This window comes from Taudactylus pleione, unplaced genomic scaffold, assembly GCF_031769625.1.
Source record: "Taudactylus pleione unplaced genomic scaffold, aTauple2 ptg001573l, whole genome shotgun sequence".
NCBI classification, from domain to species: Eukaryota; Metazoa; Chordata; class Amphibia; order Anura; family Myobatrachidae; genus Taudactylus; species Taudactylus pleione.
Genome location: NW_028285970.1, coordinates 6,352,292 through 6,364,678, shown reverse-complemented (window position 1 = coordinate 6,364,678; position 12,387 = coordinate 6,352,292). Strand labels below are relative to the sequence as shown.

General features: G+C 45.6%; 1 protein-coding gene across 1 annotated transcript in view; it reads right to left on the bottom strand.

The window, feature by feature from the left end:
* Positions 1–9,879, bottom strand: part of VPS13A (vacuolar protein sorting 13 homolog A) — a 314,889-nt gene extending 305,010 nt beyond the window's left edge. The window contains 1 exon segment of the mRNA XM_088464073.1: positions 9,756–9,879. Coding sequence (XP_088320199.1) covers positions 9,756–9,855 — 100 coding nt within the window. The 5' untranslated portion in view covers positions 9,856–9,879.
* Between the last annotated feature and the right edge of the window lie 2,508 nt (positions 9,880–12,387).

Sequence of the window (12,387 nt, the reverse complement as noted above, 5' to 3'; positions counted from 1 at the left end):
GTCTTGGGTTAGGATAGTAAGGGAAGGAAAAGCGCATAGGGGGGGAAGAGGGCCCTGCTCATGAGAGCTAACATTCTAAAGGGTAGGGGTAGACAGACATAGTGAGAAGATGTGAGATTGAAGGCTTTGATGAAGGAGTTGATCTTGAGAGCTGTTTGAAGTTTTGCAGAGAGGTGGAAAGTCTGGCAGGGAGAGTTACAGAATTCCAGAGGTAGGGAGCAACACAAGCAAAATCTTGGGAGGCGGTCGTGGGAAAAAGTAATCAGTTGGCAGGAGAGGTGGCATTCATTGGTGGAGCAAAGAGGGCGGATGGGAGTGTGAAGGGAGAAATGGTCAGAGATGTAACTGGGAGAAGGATGAATGACGGCTTTATAAACGAGTGTGAGAAGCTTGAACTGTGTTCTGAAAGGGAGGGGGAGCCAGTGTAGGTCTTGTACGAGAGAAGAGACAGATGTAGTATGTTTGGAGAGGAAGATGAGCTAGGCAGCTGCACTGAGGACAGATTGGAGTGGCGAAAGGTGGGAGTCAAGAGAGGCCAGGAGGTTACAGTAGTCCATTCTGGAGATGACCAGTGAGTGGATGAGGATCTTAGTAGCATCCAGGGTAAGAAAGGGACTGATCCTGGAAATATTTTAGAAATGGCAGGACTGCGAGAGGTACTGAATGTGAGGTTTGAAGGTGAGGGAGGAGTCAAGGATAACTCCAAGACAACGCACTTGGGGATTAGAGGAGAAGGTTGTGTCTTAAATAGATAATGAAATTGTGGAAAGGGAGGTTGGGCAAGAGGGTGGGAAGATGATCAGTTCAGTTTTAGTTTAGTTTTATGTTTAAGAAAGCATTGGGACATCCAGGAAGAGATAGCAGAGAGACAGAGATACGAGTGAGGAGAGAGGGGGAGTGGTCAGGGGAGGAAAGGTAGATCTGAGTATCATCAGTATAGAGATGATATTGGAGGTCAAAAGAGCTGATGAGCTCACCTAAAGAGGATGTAGAGCAGGAGAATAGGAAGTCCAAGAACAGAACCTAGGGCAAAACCTACTGTTAGTGGAAGTGCGGGGGAAGTAGAGTCATGACAGGAGACAGAGAAGAAGCAGTCAAAGATTTGCAGGAGAGGATGGTCAACAGTGTCAAAAGCAGCAGAAAGGTTGAGAAGAATAAGCAGAGAGTAATGGCCCTTGGACTTGGCAGCAAGGAGTTCATTGCAGACTTTCATCCGGGCAGTTTTAGTGGAGAGGAGAGTACGGAAACTCATCATGCAGATCAGTGGCAAAAGGGGCCTAATTATTGTTTTCCCTGATAAATAATTACTCAAATTCAAAGTTTGCTTGCCTGGACAGCACCTCTGAAAAGAGGCTATCCCAGCAAAGCACTCTCCCATTGTACTAGCTTTCCCGCTGGGCTGTTTTAACGGGGCGCCGCACCCTGCCCAATTTCAAAAGGGCAGAATGCGCCCTGCCCCTTTTGCGGTAACCCGCTAAAACAGCCTGCGGGTGCCGCCCCCACCTGCAGGCCGCAGTGTCCCGCGGGTGGGGAAAACTGCAGTGTAGCAATCAGCGCCGGCAAGTAGGTGCCGAGCGCATACGCCCGGTATTATCACAGAGAAGTGAGAGCTTGGAGCAGCCCATGTCCATAAATGCGGGACATGCCCCTAAGAGTTATGAAAAGGGGGCGCCTCTTAAAGACATGCCCCCTTTTCTCATGACCACGCCCCCTTTTCTGGCACACGCCAGACCGGCGCACCTAGAGTGAACACGCTGTACAAGCCTTTCTCTATAAGCTTAATGCAGCAACAAAAGATTCCTGGAGGAAATTACCTGCATGGCCAACAATCTGTGCAGGTGCAGATGGTAAAGTTCATTTTACTGAATATTTACCTATGGGAAATGGTAGCTAGCCCCATCTTGACTGCGTTTGCTATCAGGGAAGAGCTTGTTTTTTTCAGAGTTTGATAGATTGTGTAACATTGCTGTTCCCATAAAAAGCACTGGGGGCAGCAGAATCTTCAGTTGACCATGTTAACAAGTGATTGCTCTAGTGTTGCTCTAGTGTTAGGGCTTTAATAAATAACCATCTTAAAATAGAATACATATGGGAGACCAGCAGTCGGGATGCCGGTGGTCAAAAGACTATGCTCGGAATCCCGACAGGAGCTCGTAAGTATCTTCCCACCCCTTCACCACCTAACCCTCCCTTCCTGCATCCTAACCCTCCCCCTCCCCCTCCTGCAGCCTAACCCTAACTCTTCCTGTTAGTGCCTAAACCTAACCCTCCCCCCTTGGTGCCTAAACCTAACCCTCCACCCTTAGTGCCTAACCCAAACCCCCCCTGCCCGCAGCCTAAACCTACCCGCCCCACCCCCCCAGAACACGCACACACACCCCCCCCCTGGTGGTGCCTAAACCTAACCTCCCCGTGGCCTAAACCTAACCAGCCCCGCTATACTTACGTTCCGGATGCTGGCTGTCGGGATGCCAGAGTCGGCATCTGAAGTAATGTCGGCATTCCGGCGCTGGTATTCTACCCGCGGGTCGGGATTCTGGAACAGGCATCCCGACCGCCGGCATCTTAACTGCATCCCCTTAAAATAACTAGTTCTATGGCAACATCTAGCCAAAGTTAGGGCTTCATAAATATATGCTACAGTACACTAAAAATATGCTACAGTATTAGAACAAAAGAGTTATTTGTATACAGAAGTTTTGCTTTGGGACAAATATTGTGTATCTTGTTTATTAAAACTATGTGAACGGTTCCTATCCAAATTGTCACAATTATTTTATTATTTTCCACACACATTAGCAATATGTGCACTATGATCACTGGTTTCATTTATCACTGCAATACAGAAATCCTTTGTTAGATTTGAGCTGTATGAGACAGCCCCACCTATTTATATAATGAATTCTTAGCAGCTGAATATACAATTTACTACAGCAAAATCATTGTATAGTACTGTGCCAGTAAAGAGCTGGCAAATATCAAAGCAATAAAATGAAGACATATGATGAGAATTCTGACTGTATATACCTTTTGTAACCTGCAATCTATTAGCAGAACAAAACAAAACCTGATTAGCCATGTAATGAAGTGACATAATTAGTAATGACACATTTGACCATACAGTACACGCGGTGACTGACATAGGACAACACAGTGGTACTCTATACAAACCTTGATGGTACTATTCATATTAATGCAGTGCACACGCCTTAGAAATCAATTTACAAACAAAATCAGAGCCATCAGTGAGAAAGCTCAAATAGCTTCAATCAATTTCATGGGAGACAAAAAGTCTAATGGCACAATCTGTGGCAAGGTAAAGGCAGTTATTCTAGTTCTCCTCATGCACACAATCACAGTTCTCAGGCAGCATATGCCGAGAGGCAAATTTACACAACTTTTTCTTACACAAACTGGAGCAGTGTTCAAATGTAGTAATCATAATAAGAGTTCCAGTGACCCATAACATGAACAGCATAACACATTTATACTGCAGTTAATATAAAATCATGTATTTGGTACAATAACACAAAATGAATCCACACAGAGATTTGTTGCGGCAGATCTGTTGCTATGAATGGGCCCATCACAAATTACTATTATGGGAATGATGCATGGATGAGGCAGCCGGCTGTTTTCATGGTAATCATGTTTCACGTATCTTACTTAAAGCAACTGAACTCCTTCTATACTACATAAACAGTCAAACATTTAGGGGCCTATTTATCAAGGATTTTTTAAAAATAAAATTATGGAGAAACTATAGTTTCTGCATAAATATATGAATTGTTGCTATGTACTAATAACCTAATGTAGGAGATTTCACAGAACTCTCCTGCAGAAGGGTAGTTAGTGCTGCAGATCGCAGTCCCTATTATCAATGGGGACTACGATCTGATCCATATGTACCAAACTCTGAAAAGCGAAGATTGCAGAGTTTGGTCCTTTAGTTTATACAATGTTCATTCTAAGTTGTCACAAACCGTGTAAGAGACCTCCGCCTGAGACCCCTGCATCTTCCTGTGCGCCTGTGCCATCGTGGTCTGAGGTACCACCGGCCTGCTGGCCGCGTGATTCTCAACCCTGGGCCTTCTCTAGGAAGTCGTCTGCAACATCCCCGCTGTTGCCTGAGTGCCTCTGCCACTGATGCATGTGCGCACAGTGCGCTAGTACACATGTCTTCCAGACCATGGGCGCGGCCATCTTGGTCCGGGTCAGGTGGTGCCCGTGTATCCAGTCACCAGCGGTCTCAGCTTGCCTCTGCCTATCCGCATCCGGCTGCTGGTATAAAAGACCGTCCTGTGACCCAGTGCAACAATGTATATTGCTCCTGCATGACCTATGTTCCTGAGCTCCCAGTGTGATACTTCTGCTTCCAAGTTCCACTCTACTTCCGTCCGGAGTCAGATCCAAGTTACTCATTCCACTCTACTCCAGTCCGGAGTCAGATCCAAGTTCCAAGTTACCCATTCCACTCTACTCCAGTCCGGAGTCAGATCCAAGTTCCACTCTACTCCAGGCCGGAGTCAGATCCAAGTTTCAAGTTCATTCCATATTGCTCCAGCTCGGAGCCAACTCCAAGTTCCAAGTTCACTCCATACTGCTTCAGTCCGGAGTCATCTCGAATACTCAAGTTCATTCTTCATTACTCCAGTCCGGAATCTAATTTTAATTCTTCTAGCTCATCCTCATTGCTCCAGTCTGAAGTCTAACTCCAATTCTTCGAGTTCCTTCAGTTCCAAGTCTACAGTTCTTCCTACAGATCCTTTTCCAAGTACAGAGACTATTCAGAGACTTTTGTTCTACAACTTTATTCAGTATCTTCTAGTTGCGTTATCTCTGCACTGTGGACTATATTATACCTTCATATATTACAGTTACCTCTATTCCTGTATGAGTAAAAACTACATTAAACCATCCAGTTTTCAACCATCCGTTGGTTCAGCTGTCTCTGTCACTCAACCCAGTTCGGGTACACAATCACAAGTTCCTAGTTTCGTGGAATAAGTCTATAGAGGCTTTACTCGCAGGAGAGACATCTTCCCATCCCTCTGACACAGCCTCCGTCCGGCAGTGGAAACTGACATTATGCGCATGTGCAGTGTCAGATTGTCCCGGAGGAGTCTTTCACAAATGTAAAAGATTCCTCCAATACTCCGGGGAAGTAACTTGCAGGGACCGCGGTTATTGCTACTGCTGTCTTTGCAGGTTAAGTTTAGTACATAGTGGGGAAATTTTCATTTAAACTGAAAGTATGCGTCGCAATACAGATTGTTAATAATCATGGCAGTGCTGTGATCATTCATAGATAGGCCCTTAGTTACAGATGACAAAAAATGGGGAGATGTACTAGAAGGGGAGATGTACTATAGCGGCACTTATCGTGCCGCTATAGCTCTTAGATGCTTTTCGGCCGCCAGAGTGGGGGAGATACAACTTCCCCATCTGGTGATCCCTGCAAGACCCACAGCGCATCAGCCTAGTGTTGAATCTTACATCCAGGTCAGCCCCACTACATATGCGCAAGATCTCGCAAACGTCGCAATATCTAGCACACAGCTGGATCCCCGGGGAATGCCATCGCAGGTTAGCACCTATACCAGCAGGCTATCCTGCCTTTATGTGAAAAGACAATAAGCCATAAAAGTGCGCTTATCATTATTTTTAATGACATCTGAATGATTTTCCATCGCAATACTTACACCTAGCAAATTCGTTAGGTGTTTGCAGATAATGTAATGATATTCTTTATGTTCCTTATATGTGTCAAATAGCGTTGGTTATAGCACATTTGACAATTACCACCTCTTTTTACATTTCCCCCACAGTTACACCTTCTCCTGATCAGAATATGGTGATAGGTATTGGTATATTTCAGAATACAAAAGTTTTCTGTTAGAAATCATACCAATGGTATATGTTTCAAATGCATTCTATTTGCTTCACGAGGTAGGCAGGTCTTTTAAACTAGGTTATCTTGACATTTGTTTCATAACATAGAAAATGTTAGTACACGCTGAATCACACGCCCATTGCTTAATCTGCAGAATAGAAGGCTGTTTATACTGTAGCCATTAAACTATTAACTTTTGTTAATATTTTTACAAGTAAAAAAATCATTAGGTCAATATATTACTACTGTAAACAACAGTGAACTACTAAAATAGATTTAAAAAAAAAACACATTTTCACTGCTAAAATCAGATTGTATGTTCTACTATATAAAGACATGACACAGAACATATAGCTACTGAGCTAAATATGTGCAGCGCTCACACATGACACGGCTTTCCCAGGGCTGTCTTGTTTTTTTAGCAAATGGAAACCTTTAACTCGCAATCATTTTCTGAGAATACAAAATTTTTTATAACTTAAAAAATTAGTCGCAATTGAGTCTTATAATACACCTTAGACAATTATATATCTGTACATACATGTGAATATAATCAATGCAGAACATAAATATATTCTTGTCTTATTTGTGTGTTTTGTCTTCACTAGCAGCTGTGCATTCCATCTCAGTGTACTGTGAAGATGAGCCAGGGAAATAGGAGGGATTTTACAGTTAAGGATTTGGGGGTAAATTTACTAAAGGTCGAGATTGGTTTTTTGGTTGTTTGTCCATCGGTTTTGCAATCCGCCTATTTACTAAAGGCAAAACGACAAACTCTAGAACACTACACAATGTGTACCCGGTGTGATCTCGTGCTCGACGAGACCTGGCATTGGCAAGTGCATACAGGCTTGCCAATGCCGGCAGCGTCGGAGCGACGGCGGGGGCCATGCTGCGTGCAGGTCCGATGGGCAATATCGCTGATGACGCGTAGGAGCTCACATAGTCAGCGACATAGCAGGTACACACTGGCCCATGTGCCAGATATGGCAGATTGGATGACATATCGTCTAGTGTGTACCCGGCATTAGATAGACAGTCAAAAGATCGACACCACATTTTAGATAGGCGATAGGTCAACAGGGTCAAATGGTCGACATGATCAAAATGTCGACTTAAATTGTCGACAGTGTCAAATTGCCAGCACAGAAATGCTTGACATATAAAGTGTCAACACGTTTTTGTTTTGCTATTTTAACCCTAATCCTCAACCTAACCCTCCCTCTAGTGTCTGACCCTAATCCTCCCCCTGGTGCCTAACCCTAACTCTCTGCCAAATGCCTAACCTGAAAAATCATGAAAAACCATGTGTCGTCCTTTTTGACCATGTTACCATTTGACCCTGTCGACTTTAGTCCATGTTGACCTTTTAACTGTCGACCTAATCGACATTTTGACCCTGTCAACCATTGGTTTCGATGATTTGACTTTATCTAGACTCTAGACACTGTAGATCTACCATACCTGTATCGTAGTCATCTAGGCAACCACACTGCCCCATGTTTTGTTTGATAGCCATCATCATTATCAGTGCACACTTGCCCTATCCCTGGTGCCAGAGCTGTGTCTGACAACAGACAGATACAAACAGTACGTGTCATTCAGTTACTCCGAGTTGCATACAACTCTAAAACACGTAAACTTGGCTGCGGAGCATTAGCAGTGTTAAAAACAAAAAAGATCCGGATGCAAACCGGACTTGTGTGCAACTTTACATTGGCCCCAATGTGTGTTTAATGTTCCCGCAGCTCCACCAGACGGAGTGTCAGATACTGACATGAAGTAGTAGCAATCGGTCTCCTGCATTTATTACATTAGAAATGTGTCGCTTGGCTATGATGTCACAGCCAAAGCAGCACAGTTTCCAACAGGAGGGGGAAAGGCGCTACACCTAGATGGATCCCAGAGCTAGCGCTGGCCCCAATGTGTGCACCTCTGGGGAGAAGAATAAGTCATTACTACATCTGAGTGCAGGAGAACAGCAGACATATGCTTTTAACACATCCTAATGGTTATTTTTTTTTACCAGGAAATGTGCTACAAGAAAACAATCACCTCTTTTTATTTATTACTAATAAAAGTAATTATTTTGAGCTCAATTTAGCACATTGGAGCCAATTCAACACAATTTGCTGCTGTGGCTATGCCTGGCTGCACACGTATCTACCATTTATGGTAGCGTTGACATCGCAAATTTACCCTCACTTTGAACTGAATTCCCCCCATTGAAGTGCACCTACACTCTCTCAGGTACTCATTGTGGCACACATACCACCTTTTTAAAGATAAACTCACATTTTGATTTATTAGTTATTAACATAGTACTTATTAGTGCGCTGTTAGTGTACAAAAACACACAAATATAAATTTCCTCAAAAGACGTGAGACGGGGGAGCTGCGACATGAGGAGCAATGCCCAGGATTGAGTATGCCCAGATAAATGTGACAATCTCTTTAAGAATGCATGTGGTCCCTTTTATGCACTGAGCAGACTCAGACACTGGTGTCTCAGCTTTCTGTTTCAATATAATGAGAAAGAGATACTTAGCAATAGGCTAGTATTGCATGGGTCCTGCTCCACCCCCAGTAACTTGGCCAGATTTTATTTGCAAAGGGTCTATATGAAGTGTTTAGGGAGGGACTTAACATTTTGTATCTGCAGCCTAGAGGCCCCCACACGGTACGATATTTTAAACGACATTGCCATTTTCGACCAATTGGAACAAATCGCTTAAAAAAGTGCCATGTGTAGGCACGATAATGATGCGCGTTCCCATTGGTCGTGGTCGGTGATCTCTTCAACATATCGTTCCGTGCGTATGCACGATGAACGATTTCATGGACGACTCCCCTGCACCAGTTTGTGCCAGCCGATGGGGAGACAGAAGATGCATTGTGAGGTTGTTTGCTGCGAAACGATACATCGTTAACGATTTGCAGTCATTAACGACCCATCTATATCTTTTGTACAATAGTTTCATGTGTATGCACAATATCGTTTGTCCGGGAGTGTTCAGGGGCGGGATGCAGTAACACTTACCGCCTAACACTGCTGGACATCGCATTGGTACTGATCGCATATGCACTAACATATACGATCAGTACAGCAAAGGACAGCTCTTCCGATAAGAGCTGTCCTTTGCGATCTCTGCTGCACAGTGGACTTCCGAGTTTATGACCCTGGAGTTCATCTGCGCATGCGCAGAGTGACGCGGCGGCCGCAGTGCATGCTGGGAGGGATCCGATCGGATCCCTCCTAGCAGCGAGATGCGGTAGAAGCCCATAGGCTTGCGTTACCCTCTGCATCGGAGCCTGGCGGCCAGGTGATTGATGCATACGGAAAATGCGGTAAACAGGTGTTTTACCACATTTTCCGTTTAGTGCATCCCGCTGCAGGAGTTAAAGGGAAATAGTTTACGAGATTGGATCGTTACCTACATTGTACCCACCTCTAAACTTTGGCATTATCACTGACTTGTAGGCTTCACTTCCTGAACAAGTAGTGCAAACATACACAAACAGACGCAGGTATAAATATATTATATTAGGACATGTTAAGCTATCATTAATGAGTCACAGAACGTTTTCATTTAGCCAGAAATGTAGGAAAAGAAGAATGTCAGTGTCTCTCCCTGACAAGTAGGTAATCCCAAGAATAACTTATAAGAGCTGGCAGCACTGACAGGAGGACACATGCTCTGCACACGCTAAGCCTGTAGGTAACACAGGGATAATCACACACAGGTCAGGTCACGGTGCAGTGTAACCCCCCATGCTGACGGTGTGACATCACAGCGCCACACAGACAGGGGCTCTGACGTCACCCCGGGGGGTCTATATACACAGCGGGTGTGTCACTCACCTCCCCATATTCCTAACTTCAGCTGCGAGCTGTCCAGGTTCACTACATAGTCCCCGAGGAAACGGTTCAACACATCCACCACCAGGTACTCAAACACCATGGTGTCCTCGTGTCCTCCTGTCCCCGTCTGTCCCCCCGCTGTCCCCGCAGCGCTCAGCAGTGTACAGCAGCCAGGCCCGCCCCGCTCTCTGCCTCCTCATGCGCAGTCCGCTCGCACCACCCCGCCCCGTCATGTGCGCTGCTGTGCCTGTGTGTGTCCGACAACGACAAGTTGTGGTGGTGTGTCACATGGGGGAGCAGCGGGTGACAGCAGCGTGCTGCCCCCCCTGGCCGGGCACAGGAGCAGTGCTCTGTCTGTGTTACGTTATAGCCCGTGCCAGGCCTGCAGGTCATCCGTGTCCAGCCTGAGATTGTGAGTGCTGCTATCAGTATATTCTCTCACTAGCCTAGTCTATTTGCTGCTCTGGCTGGTACGTAGCACTGCTATCCCACCTGATATTATTTAGCTACCGTATTTATAGCTAAGATATATATGAAAGAAAAGGGCGCCTCCTAGCGTAGTAAAACAACAACAACATAGCTATAAAAATAATTGTGTGCAAAGGCCCTTTACAAAAATATGGCTTAGACCAGGGGTGGGGAACCATTTTTCTGCCGAGGGCTATTTTGATATATAGAACATTATTTGTGGGCCCGGTGCAGACCATGTCCCCTGTGCCTGATATGACACGGGGATGATATCACAGTCGCCGGTGATTACAGCAATGCCCGGAGCATCCTGAAGATGCTCTGGGGAGCTGTAAGGGCAACAGTGTGACCGTCTGAAGCATCCTAAGGATGCTCCAGGTGGCACTGCTGCATAGAGTCTGGCTGCAGGGTGTCAATCTAGGTACCTGCTAGCTAGTATTGCTACATAATACAGTACTAATTAACTTACCTTTTTGGATGAGGGGAGGAGAAGAAGCTGCGGCTGCTGTCACCGCCGCTGAAGCAGGAGGGGACTCTCATCTCTGCCTACACTGACTACTCATACTAATAAAGACTGCTGGTCGAGGCGGCCGATGCTACCCACAACCCTGCGGTGCATGGCCTGCCTCTTATGCATAATGCCATGAATCCCCGCCCCTCTTACATCCAGACGGAGCAGTGGGGGATTTAATAAACTTTGCGGGGCAGCGGGAGGCTTGTCAAGAAAACGTGAGACTCCCGCAAGATGCGGGAGGGTAGGCAAGTATGTACTGGGGGAACGGGGGATGGGTTAGCGTTAGGGTACTTACCTGCTAGTGTCAGGACTATGACTGTCGTATTCAGTATTCTGACTGGTGGCATCCCGACCGCTGGGATCCCTTACCCAACCCATCTGAACCACATAATGAGTTGTTGCATCAGTCCAAGGTTAGTTGGACACATCCATTTTAATAGTATACTCAAAAACTAACATAAAAACATAGTGTAATGCTGGGTACACACTCGCTGCCAACCTATCTGACGATTGGTAAGTGCATATACACTTGCCAATTATCCGCCCAATGTGTCGTGCCTGATGTCACGATTGAGCGGGCATTTAAATTTGCTCACCCAATTGAGCTGTTGCTCACCGCCGGGTCCCTGCAGCATGTGTACTGGCAGAGCTGGATTAAGGGGGGGGAGGGTCAGCAGCCCCATGGCTCCCATACAGGGTCGGTGTGAGCCTGCCGAGAACAGGTGACCTGTTCCCCAATGGGGGCTCCCCTGCCGCGGCTGTGTACTACTACTGCTATATTTATTTGTGTGGTGGTTTTAGATTTCTTTTTTCTGTGATAACTAAACAATATTTCACTATATACAATCTATGTATATATGTTTTTTCTTTATATACCCGTATGGAGGAGAAGTTACTTTAGGATAGAAAGTTCTTCATCATCTGGAAAATCCTTGGATTAGAAGTATTAAAGTGAGAAGAAACACTTCTTTTTTTTTTAACTTTTTTCTGATTGACTGATTTCCATACTCCGGAGGCTGCGCACAGAACGCAAGTACTTTATTCATATATGACATTTGGAGGTGTGGTGACCACCTCAGCATACTTTTTGTTTTATTACTGCATGCAGCAGCATAGTCAGTGCTGCTGCGTGCAGCGCAGACTGGCTCCGTGCCTCCATCCCGGCTGAGTCCCCTCATTGGCATCATGTGACACATCACGTCAGTGCCGCTGATGATTGGACTAAGGAGCATCTTTGCCTGAATCAAGAGGATTCAAGCGAGGATGACAGGTGAGTAAGGGCTTCGTGTGGCTTGGAGTGGGAGAGGGGTTAGTGGGCTTTGTGTGGCAGGGGAGCATTTGACTTGAAGGGGGCCCCCACAACTTAGTTGCCCTGGGACCCGCAGAAGCTTTAATCCGGCCCTGTGTATGGGGGATCAACAGGTAACCCGTATACACCAGCAGATGCATCGGTATATCGGCAGATGCGATATGTCTGTGAACGGCATAGTTCACAGACATATCGGGGGTACACAGCCACCGACACGCTCACGATATATATATCGCCCAGTGTGTACCCAGCTTGATACAATTTACACATGTGCTTAAATCCATACAGGATAATAAAGTGGACATACAAGATTAAAATCAATAAGAGTGCTTATATGATAT